The sequence below is a fragment of the Carettochelys insculpta genome, chromosome 11 (genome assembly GCF_033958435.1).
Source record: "Carettochelys insculpta isolate YL-2023 chromosome 11, ASM3395843v1, whole genome shotgun sequence".
Classification (NCBI taxonomy): Eukaryota; Metazoa; Chordata; order Testudines; family Carettochelyidae; genus Carettochelys; species Carettochelys insculpta.
In genome coordinates, this window is record NC_134147.1 from 26,898,705 (window position 1) to 26,919,283 (window position 20,579).

General features: G+C 41.1%; 1 protein-coding gene across 1 annotated transcript in view; it reads right to left on the reverse strand.

The window, feature by feature from the left end:
- Positions 1–20,579, reverse strand: part of EEFSEC (eukaryotic elongation factor, selenocysteine-tRNA specific) — a 170,857-nt gene that overhangs the window by 59,202 nt on the left and 91,076 nt on the right. The window contains exon 5 of the mRNA XM_075005776.1: positions 15,206–15,847. Coding sequence (XP_074861877.1) covers positions 15,206–15,847 — 642 coding nt within the window. The remainder of the gene's footprint in view (positions 1–15,205; positions 15,848–20,579) is intronic.

A 20,579-nucleotide genomic window follows, 5' to 3' on the forward strand; every position in this document is an offset into this window, starting at 1 on the left:
TGATCCTCTATGGGGGCTACAGAGCTTCATCTTTTTTTGCTTTGAAGTTGACACGTACGTATTGGAGGAAATAATCCTTTGATTGACCCTTCAGAGGATAGAGTAGATAGGAATTCACAGTCATTTCCAGATATAGGGTCTAAAAATATGGCTTTGGTTTTATTACTGTACATCAGAGTAACTACTCAGCAGAAAAAACATTGTTTCAATCAGCAAGATCTTCTCAAGGGTTAATGTCTATAACAAAGATGTTGCAGTATCAGAACCATGAGACTTAGGCCTTGTCTACACTTCCACTACAGCACAGCCACAGCGTCACCTTGGCACTTCACTGTACCTATGGCAACAGGAGGGATTCTCCCATCAATACATGCAATCCACTTCACAAAGAAGAGATGGGTCAGTAGAAGAATTCTTCCTTTGTATAGCACTGTCTACAACAAGCATGTCAGACATGCTGGCCGCATGCAGGCCCATTGAACTTTTTTGAGGCCCCAGGGCTGGGAGCTGGCCGGGCATGAAGCCCTGCTGGCAGCTCCAGCCCTGCGGACTCCCAGAAGCTCTGGGGCTGGGAGTCAGCTGGGGCATGGAGGCCCTGAAAGCTAACAGTTTCCATTTGTGAGGGCCTCAGTTGGCTTTGAGTTTGACATGCCTGGTGTACAATGAGGATTAGGGATACATCTTTCAGCCATATGGATTTTACATAGCTACAGGCTGAACCTCTCTGGTTTGGGATTTTCTAGTCTGGCAACATCATGAATGTTGACGAACCAGACAGCCCCTGGATCAAAGACTCACAGTGGCAGAGGTTGCTAGTGGCCAGGGGTGCAGCTGGTTCAGTGGCCCAGCAGCCCACAGTGTGACATAGCCTGTTGGACCCGGGGACAAGAAAACCAGCAGTGGCAGAGGCAGAACCAGCAGAGCCCAGAGGGAAGCTGGCTTCCTCTCCACCCCACTCCTGCAGCCCTGAAGCCTGACCTCCCCAGGTCCAGCAAACGTCCTTATTCGGGACTAGTCAGGTCCCAAGGAATGTTAAACCAGGGAGGTCCAACCTGTGCATCTCTCAGGCGTGTGGATTTTTCACACTCCTGGGTGACATAGCTATGCTGATGTAAATTCCTTGCATAAACCAGACCTATGAGAGCCTGACTGAGTGCTTAGCAGTGTGGTTAAATAGGAAAGGCCTATCTTAGGGCTTGTGTACATGAACAATTAGACCAAGGAACGCTAGCATGTGAATCTACCTTGCACTAGTCTGCAACAGTCTAGGTAACAGCCTCTGTGCATAGATTCCCAAGGAAGGTGACATACCAGTCCTTCTGAGTATGGAGTGAGACATCCATCTTGCTGATGAAGAACTTGGGCCCTTTGAACTGGAGATCTTCAGGTCATCACCTTCACTTCTTTTTGGCAATCCTGGGAGGTGTAACCAGGCTGCCTGCCTCATTACCTCTGCCACTGAAACTGAGTGGGCTGCTGTGCCAGCAGCGTCCAATGGGATTTACAGCGCTGTTCTTGCTATTAACTGGCCTTCTTTGATGATAGCCTGAAATGGTTCCCTTTGTGCTTCCAGCAAATGGTCTATGAAAGTGCTTAGTTTGCCATAATTCATATAATTGTAATTTGCCTGTTAAGGTCTGCTAATTTGAAACTTTGAGCTGTATCACTGCAGACAAGCATGCCTTCCACCCAACGAGATTTAGCCTCTTACAATCTCTGTCAGAAGGGGTGGATTTGGAACAACATTGCCTTCCCCAGAAGTTAACCACATTCTCCACTACAGAAACAGATAGTCTGGGTAAAGAGGAAGTCCACCTCCTTAGAGAGGATATAAAACATTTTATTGTCCTTTTTATGTGTTGTAGCAGTGGAGGTTTGTGCCTGCCTTATGACCTTAGATAGGTCCAGAAAAGCCTTGTTGATTGGATGGGCAAGTCTAGAAGAGGGAGTACACATGTATTTAACAGTTTATGATGCAAGTCTTTCAGCTCCTCCAGGGGCATTGTTAGCACATCCACCACCCCATTTGCTGAGATACTGGAATAGCTTAAAATCATCAGCCAGTGAAGGCGGAGGGTACATCACCACTTCATCTGGTGAAAAGGAGAAGTTTGTTGGTGGGATAATTCCCACAGCTACTCCGGCCTCCTGCTCCATTTAAATTTCTTCCTCTGCTTCCGGGGTCCTAGACGCCAAAATTGTAGGGGAACATCTAGTTCAGTGGTTCCCAACCTTTTCAGTAACAAGGCACACATCTATGAGGTAAACAATTCCACAGCACATCCACTTTTTTCAGCTGAATCGACTGCTCATAAATGTCACATTTACTTACATTTACTATGGTTAGAGTCTCACTAGAGAGGTTTGCAACACAGTAGTGCAACAACAAGCTAAACAAGGATCCAATGCATTAATGTTTCAAATCCACCACAGAACACACTGTCTTCAACTGCAAGCACAGACATTTCAAAATCTGCTCAACACCATACTAGGGAAGTTGAGTAACGGAGGTAGGTCTGAAAATTTCAGCACTTACTCGATTACTTGTGAGGTTGTGGGGAAAGGAAGGCAGCTCTAGAGCAGAGGCTCCCCTACCCTTCAGCCCACTGAAGCTAGGATGTGACATTTAAACCATGTCCCTGATCAAACAGGATCCCACCCTCCCCTTCTTCCTGCTTGCCACTGCAGGGAGGGGTTGTGGGCTCCCCACCAACCCATTTGGGCTGGGAAGCAGCATTTGCACTGGGCTCCTGAAGGGTTGGTGTTTCCCTCTGCAGCAGCTCAGCAAAGAACCAAAGTGGGAGGGAAAACTGATGACCCCACACCAGCTAGGGCTCAAGCAGTGGCAAGGGGAAATAGACAAAATTTCATGGCACACTTCAACAATTCTCATGGCACAACCCAGCTGAAAACCACTGATCTAGTGAATCTCCGATGGAAGGCCCACAATGCCCAAGAAACTTGGTGTCTGTAGACTGTCCACAGATCCCGGTATGGCCACTGGAGGGAAACGCGTGGATTGTGATACACAAGGGTGGTGGGCAGGGACACATGTAAGAAGAAGAGAAAACAGGAAATAAAGAGAGGGCCAACGTAGGGTAAATATCACCAGAATTAAGGGGGATATGGATGAGGGACCCACATTTGGGCTGGGAGTGGGTGGGTGGGGGCCATGGGGGTTCAGCTCATGGGAATAAGGGGACTTCGAAGTAGGCGGGGTCCTTTCGAAAAGGAGCCCCATGGGGACGAGAAGTGAGGCGCATCAATTTTGAAGTGCCGTGGCCGCCCGCATGCTAATGAAGCGCTGAATATGCATTTCAGCGCTTCATTAGTAAACTTCGAAATGGCCATTTGCATGGCCATTTCGAAGTTTGGGGCTCGTGTAGACGTAGCTGATAAGAGGTCTTTGCCAGGTACTGTACTATTATCTCTGGTGATGTGCTCACAACACCAGTGACATATTAACTCCTCCTGAGTCTTCCTTCAAATCTGACCATTAGCCTGTTTTAATTCCATGTGGTTAAAAGACAATCACTACCACGCTTTTCAGTCTTAGCATTATAGAGGAATCTGGTAGTGAACTAAATACTAGGGAGATGCCAAGGCAGATGTCATTGGGAATGGAGACAAAAAAAGCTGGGCTCCCTTAATCTAGCACTTGGCACCAGTGGCCCACGCCCCGCTCTGGGAGCACCACATGGGGCAGGAACTAAGCCACGTTTACCCCTTCCCTTAAGCCTAGGTCTCAGTACCTGGACCCGGCTACCTCTGTCTTCACCATCCATCTGGATGTATCTGATGTAACTGGAGCTCCTCCAACTATGGGAGGGAGACTAGGGGAGAGGAAGGGAAGAGAACCTCCTCTTGATGATCACCCCAAACCCAGTGGTTCATCACCTCTCAGAGATAGCACATTTCTCCTGAGGTTAGCTAGTATAATTTGTCGTGTACCTCAAGTGGTAGCAGTCTGTGCTACAATGCTGAGAATTTAAGGTTCAAATCCTTGTGATGCTGTAGAATACATATGTCCATTTCCAAGTTGTATCTCAACAAATAAAATGTGTCTATTTTCTTTTAAAAAACGCCTAGGAAATTACATTTTAAATTATATCAAACATATGCTATACTGTATAGGTTGTAAATGAGACACTCAAAAGTTATGTCAGCTGTCCATGCAATTAAATTTTAACCCCCTGCTGGATATGTGCTATGATACAGTCTTTAACTATGTGATCACATACTACTTTCCTCATGGGTCGCCTATCTTATTAAGCATACATGATGGAAACCCAAAGTTGCACGGATATTTAAGATTTCATAGGCTATTGCAATTCTAGCATTTCCTAACTTTCAAGGGTTTCAATTTGCAACCTAAATAATGTTTTGTAATATATTTTTGAATTTAATTAATAGATAAAATGCCTTACCAAATGTTTTACTCCCCAGATTAATTCCTCCCCACAGGTAACTCTGACACAACCTAAAAAATCAAGCACAACTATCTATATACTCTTAAAACCCCAAAACATGCTGGAGCTTTAAGTTTAATACAACAATACTAGGTATTACTCAAATCTTATAAAATTCTAATGCCGTGTCATAAGAAGCAATGTGTTTTTGTTGCATGAGTAAATTATCAATTTTTCATAGGAGCCAGTGAGTTGATTTTGTGCCTTTGGTGGTAAATTTGTCATGAAAATTTATTAAGGTTGTGTTAATCCATATATTGTAAAGCATCATATTCTTTCCCTTTATCAGTAATCATCATCCCCATTTTCCTCTCTGACATGATTTAACAAAGATGGCTTTTTAATTTAGAGATTTATTACCCCCACTCTCCAACCTTCACAAAACTCTTCTTGCTCAAAAACAGTAAAAGAGCCAACAAATAAATACATCTTTTATATTAATATTTGACTGTATATTTTTACCACTGAAAGCACGGCGAATTTTTATTCACCTGATAGCATTCTTCTCTGTGTTATTACTGTACTTAGCATACCATCAGCAGCCAAGCAGAACCAAACAGCCGCATGTTCAGACTTCAAAGCAGAGGAAACATTAATTGTGGCGTCTCCATGTTTACAGTAGATGGAGTGACATCTACCAGTTCTCCCAGCAAGATTCACAGAAGGTTCTGCAGACATTTCAGGTCACTGCCATTCTTGCAGACTTCATACACCAATTATATAGCGCTATATGGTTCGTTCTCATTATTTACTCTCTGTGTACCCAGTCTTCATGCCATATTAGTCGTCTGGATTTATTCTCTCAAAAGTATCACTAACAGACTGATGCCCCTGTTCATCTACTGAATAATAATCTATTGGTTCACTGTATTCTAGTTGATCTCCAAGAAGGAATACAGCATCCTGGACATTAGCCTTAGTAAGACCATAAAAAGTCCTTAACTAGGAATAGGCAAGATGCGGGTATATAACCACTCCAGAGTGTAACTCCAAAGCATATTTCCCACAATCCTTGCAGGCACCACTCCCTGGAATCACTTCCCTGCAAAAGGTAACTTGAGAAACAAAACTGTTTTGGGAAACAATCTGAACACCCAAAGCAGAAGATGGTTGTTGTGCTATGCTGTTCTCTCATGATTGTCCATTCACTCTAGACAGTGTCTTTCCATACAGACAATGATTCCTTCAAACTAAGCCAAGTAGAGTACTTCAGCACATTGGACATTGGGACTGGGCAGGCTACACTGGATGGTACCCTCTCATTTTTGGGTAAGTTCATTTTCCTTTGCTCATATCCATTTCTTTGTATTTCAAACAGGTTGCTTCGTGAAGTGTGCCACTTAAATACTGTAAAATTTGAAACATCCACTGCCAATTAAATGATGCTACTTTTATCAATATAAAAATGTAAACAGCTACATGCGATATACGAAAATTAATACACATCAATCAAGTTTACATCAGAAAGCACAAACTGCATTATTTTTGCATTTCAAAACAACTAATCAAGGATACATGTCCTACAAAAAAGACTGTTCCTTCCTATCTTATACACTATTGGTATTCAACTCATAACAATAAACAATATGTCTCAATTTCTATCTTCTGTACTACTTAAAACTTTGTACTGGAGCAAATTGATCACCACATCATCTGAGTACCACCTCTTTGGAGACGCCTCCCAGGATTTGGAAACAAGAGATGCACACAGAAGCATTTTCAGGGATCCAAATGTCATTTTGAGAATCTGTTTATTGAGGGAGTGAGACTCCATTGTATGGGTATTGCACAACAGCAATCTGAGTTGCTGTTGTACTGCTGTGGGGAGAAAAAGTAAGTAAAAATTGTCATTTCCCTGGTTTATCCAGAGCTCAACTGGGTGCTCTACATTTCATCTTCTGCTCCGCCTTCATCCACCCCTCAAAAAACATTTTATTTTTTGACAGGGGACTCTCTTAAATAATGTCGACAACACTCAAACATCAAAAAAAGAAGGGCAGAAGGGTGCTGTTATCAACAAGAGGGGCTCTCCTTTTTCCAGGGACTGCACATGTTACCTACATGGTATCTTCAAACCCCCGTCAGTATGAAAGCATTAGCCAGCCAGCAACCAGCCCAGCTCAGCAGAAGCACACAAAATAAATGCGACCAGGATCTTCCATGACTGGTGTTATATACAGGGCTGCAGGAAGTAAATGCCATTCAATGCTTACCAGATGAACCAAGGCTAAAATAGACACAGTCAAGATACACAATTTAAAGATAAAAACAGAAAATTAAACTGGAAAATTAGTTTTCCTTTTGATTTCAGAGAACAACAGATAAGTAATGGCTACCTAGCACCTTTGGAAGCTGTATAGGCAGCTGAATATCTTCTTATATAAAGAGCTATATATAAACAAGGTGGAGGGTTTTCCCCTTTTGGTTCTTCTACTACGGAATTGATTTATGAGTGTCCTCCAGAAGAGGCCCAGCAGCCCCTACCATGGGATAAATCCTATTTGTGCAATCATTTCTCAGAACAGTCAGCATAGCTGAGTCACGCAGAAAATCATAACTTGCTTCTACAGTTTACCTTTCACTAAAACTCATTGCAATGAGCACCTACATACATGGAAATCAACAGGCACGTAAAGCAAAGATTGTGAGAGCTTTATCTCAGAGGCTGAGTAACTGCTTCACACCAGCAACTTGGAACTGGCCAGAATTCCATTTAGAGGGGAAAATCTCCACAGAAAGGTATTCCAGTGTTGGGACTCTTTGTACAGTTTTCAAGTATCTCCATGTGAGCAATATTACAGAAAGCAGAAGCTGTAGCCAGAAACTGACAAATATGCAGCAAGTATGAATAGCAGTTATTTGACTGAACGGGTAAATTTGTGGGACTCTGGGTTTGGCTCTATCACAGTGGGACACTGAGCAAATTACCTCTCTATCCTTCAGTTTCCACATTTATCAAATGGAATTACTACTTTCCTATCTCACAGGAAGGTTACAAGAATGAATGCTACTTTTCTCACGTCATGACCTGCATAGCTGACATTAGGGTATCATGTGAAGAATCAGACAATGCATGACAGCTACTGCCAATCTTGATGCCCCAAATATATCAGGCTTGATGGATGAATTGTCTGATCTACTACAGTAAATTCATGTTCATCCAAATATTCCAATAGGCACTGGTCATCACAGACTTATGAAAATAAGGAATCCTATAGAGGTACCAATCTTTCACCACACGAACATTAAAGCTATGATTTTACCCCCCTGTAGTTTCATTACAGGTTCCTGCATATTTCTTCATAGCAAATAACCCTGGCAGTTAACGGCGGCAAAACTTTCAGCTCCTGCTCCTACCTTTTAAATGTACAGTAAACTCTGATATCCAGTGTTCATGGAACTAGAAAGTTGCCAGATAATCAAATATTTTGGATAAGAGAGAAGTATACCTGGCAATTCATAACACTAAAGAAAAACAAGATTAGATATTAAAAAACCAAACAAAAATATATGCAGAGTACTTATATTTACCAACAAGAGCAGTATTGTACTGCAATAAGCAGAATGGGATCCAGGTGGGCAAAGTCTCCCATCACGTCAGTTTTGGGGGGTTAAATTAAATGGAGACAGCTGGCTTCTGAACCACGCCCTGGTTTGCCTATCACTGGTTTCACTGAAGTTGAAACCAGAACAGTTTAGATGGTTTTCCCCTCCCTGAAAGGTCAGCTATTGGCACATCCATTTTACAAGGAGGGATAGCTCAGTGGTTTGAGCACTGGCCTGCTAAACCCACGGTTGTGAACCCAGTCCTTGAGGGGGCCATTTGGGGATTGGGGCAAACAGATGCCAGGGATGGTCGTTGGCCCTGCCAAGAGGGCAGGGGACTGGACTAGATGACCTGCTGGGGTTCTTTCCAGTTCTAGGAGATGTGTATCTCCAATTATTAAAAAAAATAAGAAGAAAGCAGAGCCAATGTTCAACAGCATCAGGACTGAGGAACAATTTTGCAGATGGGTGGCAATGCAGAATATTGTTCCCAGTCTTTTTCCACAATCACCCACATACCTTAGGAGACTGTTACACCCTGCCAGCAGGACAAGGCCTCAGCTGAGTAGCGCTGAGCGGCGTGAGTAGCTTACACTGGGTGGGAGAACAGATGAGCATGCTGGCTGCACTAAGACACAGCATGGAGGGACGCAGGACAGCACTGAGCCGGCCACCTCTCCTCCTCTGGGGGTTGAGGGGAGCAGGTGTTGCTCTCTCGCTCTGAGCACAAACCCCAGCCCTGACACCATTTATCCATGCTCCCGCCCAGTATCCGCTGAGCAGAGGAGAAGCGGTCTCAGGGCTGGGGTTTGTGCACAGAGCATGAGAACAACATCCCCTGGGGGGGGGCGGAAGGGGGAGGGTGGCAGGAGGGGGGAAGCGGCCTGCTTAGTGGTGCCCTGCATCCAAGTGCAGCCAGTGGGCTCTTCTGCTCTCTCCACGCTCCTTCCTGGTGTCCACTGACCACAGCTGCTCGACTGTGATTTATGTCAGTTATCCAAGTGTGCCAGTTAATCAAATAGTGGGTTAACAAGAGTTTACTGTATGATTCATGTTGTTCTTGCCAATCTTTTGCCTGCGAAAGATGGTTTTGTCTGACAGAACAGTCAGAAACGTAACATGGCATCGCAACAGTAGATCCTCCAGCAGAAGGATTACGGTCCCTCCTTTTATGTAGTCCTGCAGAAAAACACACTGGTCATAGAAACTGAACAAGACATCTTTTTGCATAATTTGTCTTGTCTTTTATGCCCAATGTACCTGAGAAGGTTGTATGAGGTCCATTTAACAGGTACAAACTCCTGTCCAGACACACTGATTTCAGTTTAAGAGTGGTTTATTTTAGTTTGTCAAACAGATTCCTATTCAATATAAAATAAGCCCCTGCCCTGCCAAAAAAACTGTTTAAATAAAAATAAGTGTTCGCATGCCATTTTGCACCAATTTATGCAAACGAGATTAAAACAACATCAAGTTAATGTGATTTTTCTCATGCAGGAAAAGTCTGGAAGAGGCTACCATTCTCAATGCCGATGACCCAAAATTTTTCTACTATGGCCACAAGTCTCTTGGACACTCATTGCCCATATACATGAACCTCAAAACACTACTGACTGACTCAGACCGCGGCCTTTTAGAGAACAAGCTATCAAAATATTTCTTAACTAGTCCCAAGTTATTACTGAGCTGAGTGAAGTACGGACACCTGTAAGTAAATAAATGACCAATAAAGTGGGGAAAATACCTCAGGACACATTTCAGACTTGTAACACAGTTCAGTCACTAATAACGATAGAAAGTCTAGCCCTTTTGCTTCCCGCGCTCCATTGTACTTGATATGTTCCTCCCTCTGGTGGCATTAAATTGACATGATACAAAAAAACAGATATAGTAAACTCTCTCAGACCCAAGCATTCTATCATCCAGAACTCTCAGATAAGCAGCATTTTAACCCTAAGTAAATTTTAATTATGTTTTCCATAAGTGCAGTATCATGAAAGTAAATACAAACACAGCAAATACAGTATATGCTTACAGTGTACAATACTACTGTTGTTGGTAAATAAAAGTATTGTGCATACATTTTTGTTTGTTCCTTAATATGTAATCTTGTTTTTCTTTAATGTTCTGTGTTGCTAGGTATACCTCTCTATTACCCAGTCCCAGCCCTGGGACTGCTGGATATGAAAAAGTTTACTGTATGTAACTACTATACTGAGCAGCACAACAAGAGCATTTAATACCTGGATGTGTATACAGTATTCACAGTCCTGAAGCTTTTAAGCAGAGACTAACATTATGCATAAAGAAACACAGAGCACATGCTAATTCAAGGGCCCATGGGGCTGGGGTGGGTGCAGTTGTGTGATGGTTTTTTTGCTTTGTTTTAACACAGTATCCTCTCATTTCATTTTCCCTGCTTTGAAATGATCAAAATGCCACTCGTCTGCTGTCAACCAAAGAAACAGTAAACTAATGCCATTAAAAGTTAGTAAGGGAGACTTAATTTACAGTTCTTACTGTTTCATAAGTGCTCTGACATTAATCAGATTATAAGCAAAGAGCAAAAACATCAACACCTGATTTCTCCTGGGTGAAATGGTCATTATACTATAGGAGGATTTGTTTTAATTCCAACAGTAAGCAGGGGAGTATGGAGAATTAAAATTAGACTAAATGAGAACAACATTACAAGTGGATACTTCAGAATTCCACTAGTCTGATTACAGTGATAAATCCCCTGCCTCCATTGAAACAGGAAAGCCAAATCCTACATGACCTAGCCAGCCTTCCTCTCTCATTCCCAGCCCTCCAGGAAGTTATGAAACCAATTTTCCTCAGCAGTATTCTCAAGAGGGGAAAGTCAGCATCTCATAAAGGTAAAATTATTGTTTTTATGCTTCCCCAGGGAAGGTGAGGAGGGGGAGCCACCAACTTCCTTGCTTTAACAGAGAGAATGAGATTTTCCTGCATCAGTGCCAAGAATAGACACCCTAAATTGAATTATCCTAATCTCTGCCTATCCATCAGCATCAGGGTGGAACCCACTGATTCAGAATTTCTATTAACTAAAGACTTTGTATAATAAAAAGAATCACTGCACCAGCAATTATTCCTGCTACTCTCCACTCACCCAAATCACCAATTTCACTCTAATCCCTAAATATGAAGTCATAAGTACTTTCCCAGGAGACTCATCATTGGAATCATCCTCTTCCGATCAAACCACCCAAGGCCTGATATACCCCTCTGTCTTTACACTAGCCTACACTATAGTAACATGCTCTGTTGTTGGGTGGTTTTGGGGTTTTTTTGGGGGTGTGGGGGTGGCACATACAGGTTGAACATCTCTAGTCCAGCACACTCTCGTATGGCAACATCTGTAATATGGAATGATTTTAGTTAGCCAGATGACCACTAACCATGGGTGTGGCCAAGTTTCCCATGGTCCCATAAAGTTTGTGTACAGTCAGCAGTACTGGCTCTCAGTGTTCTGTGCTGTTATGTAGCTCTAGTTTGCCCCGAAATATCTTCTAACAGCTCAGTAAGCAGTGGAAGTGCACGTAATGCTGCTAGACAATATTGACCTCCTTGTGGTTCAGCAAATTCTCTTGTACAGCACTGGTCAGGTCTCGAGGGTACCAAACTAATAGACGTTCAACCTGTACTGGGGCAAAATAGTAACTCTGAATGAACCACAGTTGCAAAGTAAATCAAGTCACAATTAATTTAAAGTATTATACACATACCCACGCATGTGCAAACAGCAGTTAATACACACAGGCCTAACAGAGACAATGAGCTGACAATTTTACACTTAATCCTCACTGGTAGAACCAAATGGCACCAATAAAGAGAATAGTTAATGCCCATTTCTCCTACAGCTTTTGTTACCATTCCATGACTGCAAAAAGGTAAGGCATCTGCCACCCATCCTACATGGATATCAGCTACAGTTCACTAATGATATCAGTTTCAGAGGTTACAACACTGGTCAAATAAATTAAAAAAAATATTCATGCCTTATTTGCCCAGCAAGAGAAAAAAATGAATAATTTGATTAGCATCATTAAATTATTGACAAAACTGGCTGAATAGTGGGATGTATGGTAACAATTTTACTAGCGATGGAAAAAATTCAGTAAAGTTATTCATAAATGTTGTATAACTAGTGCTAAAAATTGTAAGACATTAGTTGTTAAAAGTATACCACAGATACCCACTATAGCTTCTGTGAGTACTACATAATCTTTCAAACTACCTACTAAAGTACTCACAACTGCCTTTATTAATGTGAGGGAAATAATAATAAATACTGAGCAAAGAACACTAATCTGAATCCAGATCACTGCAGGTTTAAAAAACACCACAGTAGGGGCCCCTCTTGTTCACTCCCACTCTTCTCTACAGTCTTTCTCATATCAACTTTCCAAGTAGAAAGGTCACAGATATGCCAGTTTTTGCTGGCAGTTTCCAATGCCATCAAGAGTAGGAGTTTTGCATAAATTCAAAGTTTTAGAAAAAGTGAAAGAAGTACTTTTCAGAGTTCATAAACGGTGCCAGAGCATCAACAGAGTATAAATGGAAAAAGAACAGAAAAAGTGTAATTAAAACATTCAGATGGGACAGAAATGTGATATATTAAACCCAAATGTGCTCAATAGTGCAGTGCACTGAACCCGCTGCTCTAGTTTGAGACTGCCATCATTTCCTGGCTAGGAAGACCAGCTATTGGAAAGGAATGAAATGCATGTAAACCTCAACACCAGGATTCTGAATCACTAATAAACTGTGGGTTCCCAACTAGAAATGACTCAAGTACAGGATTTTCAGAAAGTGCTGAACACCCACTCTCTGAATACTACATCTCTTGAAGGTATATCAAATTGGGTGCCCATTAACTGAGGCATCCAAACCACTAGCCATTTTTTAAAATTGTGACCTCCAGATTTACTAGTGAAAGCATTGGGGGGAAAAGAAAAGTGGCCCTCATAAGCAAACAGCAACAACAAGGAAAATTCTACAAAATACTTAGAGATATTTGATGTCTCAGGGCTTGTCTGAACTAAAGCTGATGCAACATACTTCACTCCAGGGTGTGAAAAAACCAGCCCCCCAAGGAAAGGAAGATACATCAACCTAGGTGCTGTCAATACCAGCACTAAATCTGCAGAAGAGCACATAGGTGCTGCCTCTTGTTGAGTTGGTATAACTATGCCTGTGGAAGAGAGTTCTCCTGTCGGCACAGCACATCATCACTAGACACACTACAACGGCATGGCTGCATAGGTACCAATGCACTGAGGTAGCAAGGTACTGTAGACTGGTCCTCAAAAAGAAAGAGGAAAGAATGAATTACAGATGAGTAGCACTAATTGCTTGTCTGGACACAATCATCTGTCAGTGCTTTAGCAAAGAACCTCATTACTATACATCTATTGTAGATTACAAAGTAAATAAAAAAAATTAAGAATGCTCTATCACAAAATGTATGATGACATCTATTTTCATAAGAGTTTCATTCTTCATATACTATATGGAAATGTATTGTACAATACCACACTACACCACTGTGCTAAGAATCAGGTCTGACTGCTATAGATTGCTTTGTTAGAATGATCAGGTTCCTGTATTATGAGCATAAAAATTAACAATTTTCTGCTATGGTATAAATTAACAATATAATAATGCTTAGCAATTATATCACATTTTACTTTTCAAAGCACTACATAAACATTATCAGTTAACAATTATATTAATATTGTTAAAAAAAGATAAATGATTGAAAATGTATACAGTTACCTTTCTAGAGAGCCTTTACTACAAAGAATTCCAAAGTGTGTTACAGTGTTCTACCCAAATAGTATTCCACACACTACTGAAATGCAGCCACAACTGAGGTGGACCACCAAAGCAATTCAACAATAGTTTCATACAGAAAATGAAGAAAAACAATACACTGGAAAGTAAAGGTCCTGTAAAAGTAGTCATAATGCAATTACCCAAATTAAATGTTAGGACAAAAGTTCATTGCCCTTCCAAAAGCATCTTTGGATGATGAATTGGGTATACATTGTGAAATGGTTTACCATATACTACATATGATATATGCATTACTATGTAATATTCAAAGCCTTGTGTACTCAGTGAAACACTTGATCTAAGTCCTGTGGCAAGATTTCTGCATGTCATACCATTCCAGTGCAGACAACAGGAGAGTCTGTGGCATCTTGAGATAAATTTTATCTACTGTGATTCTTATTTAACTGAATACGAAAATTCATAACACAATCAAGTGTTCTTTGCATTCTTAACCTGATATTAATTTTTATTTACTTTATGTTGTCTCTACATTTTTAATATTCAATGTACAGGTTGAACATCTCTAGTCCAGCACTCTCTCATTCAGCAGCATCTGTAATCTGGCATGATTTTAGTTAGCCAGACAATCACTTATCATGGGCGTACCCAAGTTTCCTGTGGTCCGATAAAGTTTGTTTGCAGCCACCAGTCCTGGCTCTCAATGTTCTGTGCTGTTATTTAGCTCTAATTTACCCATAAATGTCTTCTAAGAGCCCAGCAGCTGTGGAAGTGTTGGTAATGCTGCTAAACTATATTGACCTCCCACGGTTTGGCAAATTATCTCATTCAGCACTGGTCAGGTCCCAGAGGTGCCAGACTAGAGAGGTTCATCCTGTAATACACAATTTCGGACTGAAACTACAGAATACCTGAGACACAAGTCAGAGGAAGCAGTGGTTTTGGCAGCTGAGTGACAGACAGCTGGGGCTCCTGGAGAAGAGCGAGAGGCCACTTGAGTCTTCTGACAAAAACCAGCTAAATTGTTGAAGTGATAAACTATGAAAATTAATATTGACATTGATTTTGAAACCATTACATTTCTAGCTTAACATCTCACCCCAGGAAGCCCTAGTGCTGTTCACTCTCCTCACAAAAGAAATGGTTTCTGAATGACTTCAAAGCTGTGACAGGAAATACTGCATCAGCTACATACAATCTTTCATAGATTTTCTTTTAAAAAAAAAAAAAAAAGACACCAACACTACATGTTTTAAAAATGGAAGCAGGCATTCTGGAACACAATTCTATAGTCACGTGATACACATGGGGTTCAGATCACAATACAAGCTATTTTTTTCCATCATAAAGTACTAAGAAATATATCTTACCCTCTCCACTTGTCCTTCTTTATGCTTCAATTTGTACACTTTCAGCTTTGGAAGAAAAGTCTCAACATAGTTCTTGTCTTCCATCCCTTGAAGCACTACCCCATGGAATGCTAGCCTGCAGGTGTTCGTATGAATATCAGTATCCAGCTTGGAGCCAATCACAAGGCACAATTTAGGACAAGTGACAGGTTTCTCAAACTCCAGTAAAGCCCATTGTTGCCTTGGAAGCTGCCCTTCACCTGTTTGGTCATTTTCCTTGTTTTCTTCTGAAGAGTTTGAGCCTTTTGATAAGTATTCCTCTTGATAAAGATAGTCCTTTTCAAAATCAAAAGCATTCTCCAGGGGTTCTTTGCTGAAGTCAGCAGGATCTGGGCTGAAGAACATCACTCTTCCCATGACTGTTTCATGACCCACTGTGATGTGAAACTTGGCCTTGGTCTGAAGAGCACCACGGAAATACTGGATTTTCTTCAGGGAGATGATGGCAGCGTGTATGGTCTGGAGAGATTCTGGAGTACAGATTAAACCTCGCTCTAGCAGCTTCGGGTCAAACTGGGTCACACAGACACCCACTCTGTCACCCTGCATGGCATATGTTACAGGAGTATGGAACATCTGCATAGACTTGACTTTCTTTGTTACCTGTTTAGGGGGAAATCAAAATAAGAAAATTAACGATTTGTATTTAACTGCATGGAACAAGCACCAAATCAAGCCCTGGCTTTCTGTCACATCTTTGAGAACACACAAAAATTTTAAAAATGGAAAACAATCAGATTAAAAAAATATATGAACTCTGATAAGAGTTTCCCAAAGAGCTTTATTTTCATCTTCTAGAATGTAACATCACCAATGCTTGGGCTACCTTGATGTGTAAGTTAAGTTTGCTGATACATCTGCCAGAAATGAGCAAACCAATGAATATTTGGTTATGCATAGGTCATGGAATAGTTGATTTTTTCATCTTTTTATTTATTTTAAGAAGTGGTATCCAAAAACAGGGGTAAGCAAACGTTTTATGCCGAGGCCCTCTTTGCATCCCTGCAATTAGCAGCACCACACCAACACCTGTCTAATGTAATCCAAACCGACGGAAATTTCACTTATGTTCATCAGAAAAAAAAAAAAAAAAACTTTTGGCATCTGTAAGTACATAAGTATGTAGAATGTAAAAACTTTATTAACTGGTATATAAATATGAATACACAGACATAAAAACAGAAACAAATTTCAACATTTTTAATGAGATGGATGAGCCTAAGACCCAAGAGCTGACAGTGCTGCAGCCTCCCCTTATGAAATTTTCCTCTCCCCAAGGGGATCCGCCCCCCATTTTGCACACCTCTGCCCTTATATATCATTAAGAGGAGTAACAGCCACTTATGTAACTAAATAACCTTATTTTCATTTCCTCTTCTTCCCTTAACCCACCTAACTCTCTTTTCTCACACTCACATTTACTTTATTGTATTAAATCAGATTGTTAGCTATGCAGGGTCCCTCACAATGAGGTCTTAGCTTAGATAGTGCCACCACAACAGAAACAATAAAATCACAGTGCCAAACACATCGTCTACATTTAGTGAATAATAAACATTAATCCACACATTCATGCAAAACAGTGTACGAAACCCCACACCAGTTTGAAATAAAAATACACATTCAACTGGACTAACTATAAAATAATTCAAATAAGCAACACCTATCGTTTTAGACAGGGGTATGCAAAGTGGAGGGTGCGCCCCCCCCAACAGTGAGTGACATTTTGTAAAGGGGGGTGCAGCGCAATCGGCTTCTCCCCCTGCAGCTTCCGCTGTGTCACCAGCCTTCTGCGTCCTCCCCTGTGGCCTCTGCCACTACCTCACCAAGGGAATGCACCCACCCCAAACCACACCTGTTGGGCCAGTCAGAGTGCACAGAGGCTCTGACAAGCTGCGGGGGCAGCCAGTGAGTTCCCAGCTTGATGAGGTACCCTCCCCTCCCAACATCCCTCCTCCTCTGAGGCATCCCTGGAGCCTCCCAGCACTGGCTTCCAGAGCATCCCAACCCCTTTCTGTAGTCCCCTCACAAGTTGGGGGGGTGTCCTGGCTAACTGCAGGGCCAAAAAGGTGTGTGCAACCTAACAAGTTTGCTCACCCCTGATGTTACATATTAGCCTTGAATCTGACATGCACATGGGCTGCTCTAGAACCCCAAGCAGTGAAAGCAATTTGCTTGAGAATCTCATATTAACATGCATGCATGTCTGCATTAGTAAAAACCAATCCTTCACAGCCTGCGTGAAGTATTATTATATCCATTTGATAGCTGGAGAAATTGAAGCACAGACAGATGATATGTTTTGACAAAGGTTAGTATAGGCCAGTGGCAGAGTTCAAAATGGAACATGAGCAACTGTGGACCTTATTAGAGTTTGCGAAAACCAGTCATTTGGTCTGACTCCATCCCAAGCACCAAGCACAATGCAGTACTCTCTCTAACGTCCTCAAATTCCCACACTTGATTGTGGCATATTTTACTTATTTATTTATTTCAGAATGTGGAGAAAGCTACTGGGAGGAGGCTGTTCTAGATTTGATTTTGACAAATAGGGAGGAACTGGTTGACAATTCTAAAGTGATAGGCAGATAAGATGAAAGTGAACATGAAATGATAGAGTTCATGGTTCCAAGGACTGGGAAGAGGAAGAACACCAAAATAAAGATAAATGGACTTCAATAAGGCAGACTTGAGGAAGATCAGGGAGCTGGTATGTTAGAACCCATAGGAAGCAAGCCTAAGGGGAAAAAGAGTTCAAGAGAGTTGGCAGTTTTTTGGAAAGAGACCTTGTTATGGGCACAAGAGCAAATGATTCCCCTGCAAAGCAAAGATACAAAGTCTGGCAAGAGACCACGTTGGCTCAACCAGGAGATGTTCAATGATCTAAAAATCCAAAAAAGAGTCCTACAAAAAGTGGGAATTAGATCAAATTACAAAGTATATAGGGACAAAATTAGAAAGGTCAAGGCACAAAATAAGATCATGCTGGCTAGAGACAAAGGCTAACAAGAAAACAAACATTCTACTAAACTATTAGAAGCAAGAGAAAGTCCAAGGACAAAACAGCACAAGTATTCAACGTGAAGGTAAGAAAAACAAAAAATGTGGAAATGGCAGAAGTGCTCAACAGCTTCTTTGTTTCAGTTTTCACCACGAAGGTTGGCGTGTTTGGTTTTCTAACATAGTCTGTGTCTACACTACAAAAATAACTTCAAAGTTGCTTATGTCAAAGTACAACTTTAAAGTAAGCAACTTCAAAGTTGAATGTCTACACACACACGACTTCGAAGTTAAACTTTGAATTAGGGCACTACTCCATTCCCAGGAATGGAGTAAGGACTTCGAAGATGGGCTCTCTACTTCCAAGTTAAATTTGAAGTAAAGGAAAATGTGTGTAGACTCTCTGCTGGCTACTTCGAAGTAGTGTCTAACTTCAAAGATAACTTCAAAGGTTGTTTCTAGTGTAGACGCACCCATAGTGAATCCAGTGATAATGAGGTAGGACCAGAGGCTAAAATAGGAAAAGAACAAAGTTAAAAATTACTTAGACAAGTTAGATGGCTACAAGTCATGTGACCTGATGAAATGCATTCTTGCATATTCATGGAGCTGACTGAGGAGGTATCTGAGCCATTAGCAATTATCTTCAAAAAGTCATGGAATATGGGATAGAGTCCAGAAGACTGGTTTATCATTCCCATGTTATCTTTATTTCCCTCTTTATAGACTGTCAATATAATTCCATTTTCCAGACTTTTGTTTATTTCAAGTGAGTTTGGTGATTATTGGCCCGATTTGCAAATTAATCATAGTGCCTGTTACTCTTCATTTCTTTGACATAAATGATCTTGGGAGCTCATGACAGAGCTGACCACTTATAGGTACACTTTATTTACCACTTTGCTAGCTGCTTTAAAAAGTAAATAGAAGAATATCCCTATCTGAAGTTTGCCATTTATAAGCTTATGGTTATATCAGTCATTTCAATTCAATGAGCTGTCAAACAGAAGAAAGGAACAAAACACTTTTTAAGAACAATCTTGGTTGAATTTGATCAGGTCAAACCAGTTTAATTTAATAAAATTTCATCCTGGCATACTATTGTTGGCCTTCAAACCATTCTTTAAGAAGGGATTTTTCCAGTTTTTGCATTAAACAAATGTTTGACTCACACACTTATGCAAACAGACAGCAATAGATCTGGAATATTAATTTATTCTTTTCAAGGAACTCTAGTTTTGACACAGTTTGGATGCTGGTACAAACATAGAGTATAATAAAATAAACAATATTTCTCTCTTGCATAACCACCCTGTCATCTACAAGTATCCTCATCTTCTCTCTGTCTTGAGACAAAACTTCTAGCTGACTACAGTAGTACCCTAGTTGTTGTCTTTCAATCTCAGGAGATCATCTCCACATTGTCAGAGGTCTTCCTCTTTTGCATTATCCATGGGAGAGCTTGATGGACTATGCTGGATGATGGTTTTCTGAGACATTGTGGGGCAGGGGTTACATACCCAATATATCAGAAACAGCTCTAATTTGACTCTTTCAAAGAGTCATTTCTGAAAAGCAGATTATCTTTCCTCTGTATATGATGGATTGTATAATTCGTCTACAGGCCTCCATTCTCACTACAACAAGCCTCCATTCTACTGCTTTTCTCCCCATTCTTCTCCTCATTGTAGCGCTGCAACACTTATTTTCTTGCTTTGTGCCTAATACTACTTTACTATTCTCATCGTACATACTATTGGCACTCAGCTATCATACTCTTGTCACATTTATCAAAACAAAAAAGCAGTCAACTAGCACTTTAAAGACTAACAAAATAATTTATTAGGTGAGCTTTTGTGAGACAGACCCACTTCTTCAGACCATAGCCAGACCAGAACAGACTCAATATTTAAGGCACAGAGAACCAAAAACAATAATCAAGGTAGACAAATCAGAAAAAAAATTATCAAAGTGAGCAAATCACAGCGTAGAGGGGCAGAAGTGTGTGTGTGTCAAGAATTAGATTAATTAGATTTTTGTTTTGATAGATTAAGCCAAGTATGCAAACGAGCCCCGATAATGACCCAGAAAATTCCCATCCCGGTTCAAACCATGTGTTAACATGTTGAATTTGAATATAAGAGAGAGTTCAGCAGCCTCTCTTTCAAAAGTGTTGTGAAAATTCCTCTTCGGTAAGATGTAAACTTTTACGTCATTAACAGAATGGCCCACTCCATTAAAATGCTGTCTGACCGGTTTGTGGATCAGGAGCGTTTTTATGTGTTTTGTGCCCATTAACTCTGTCTGAGAGAGTCTGACGTCTGTCCAACATACA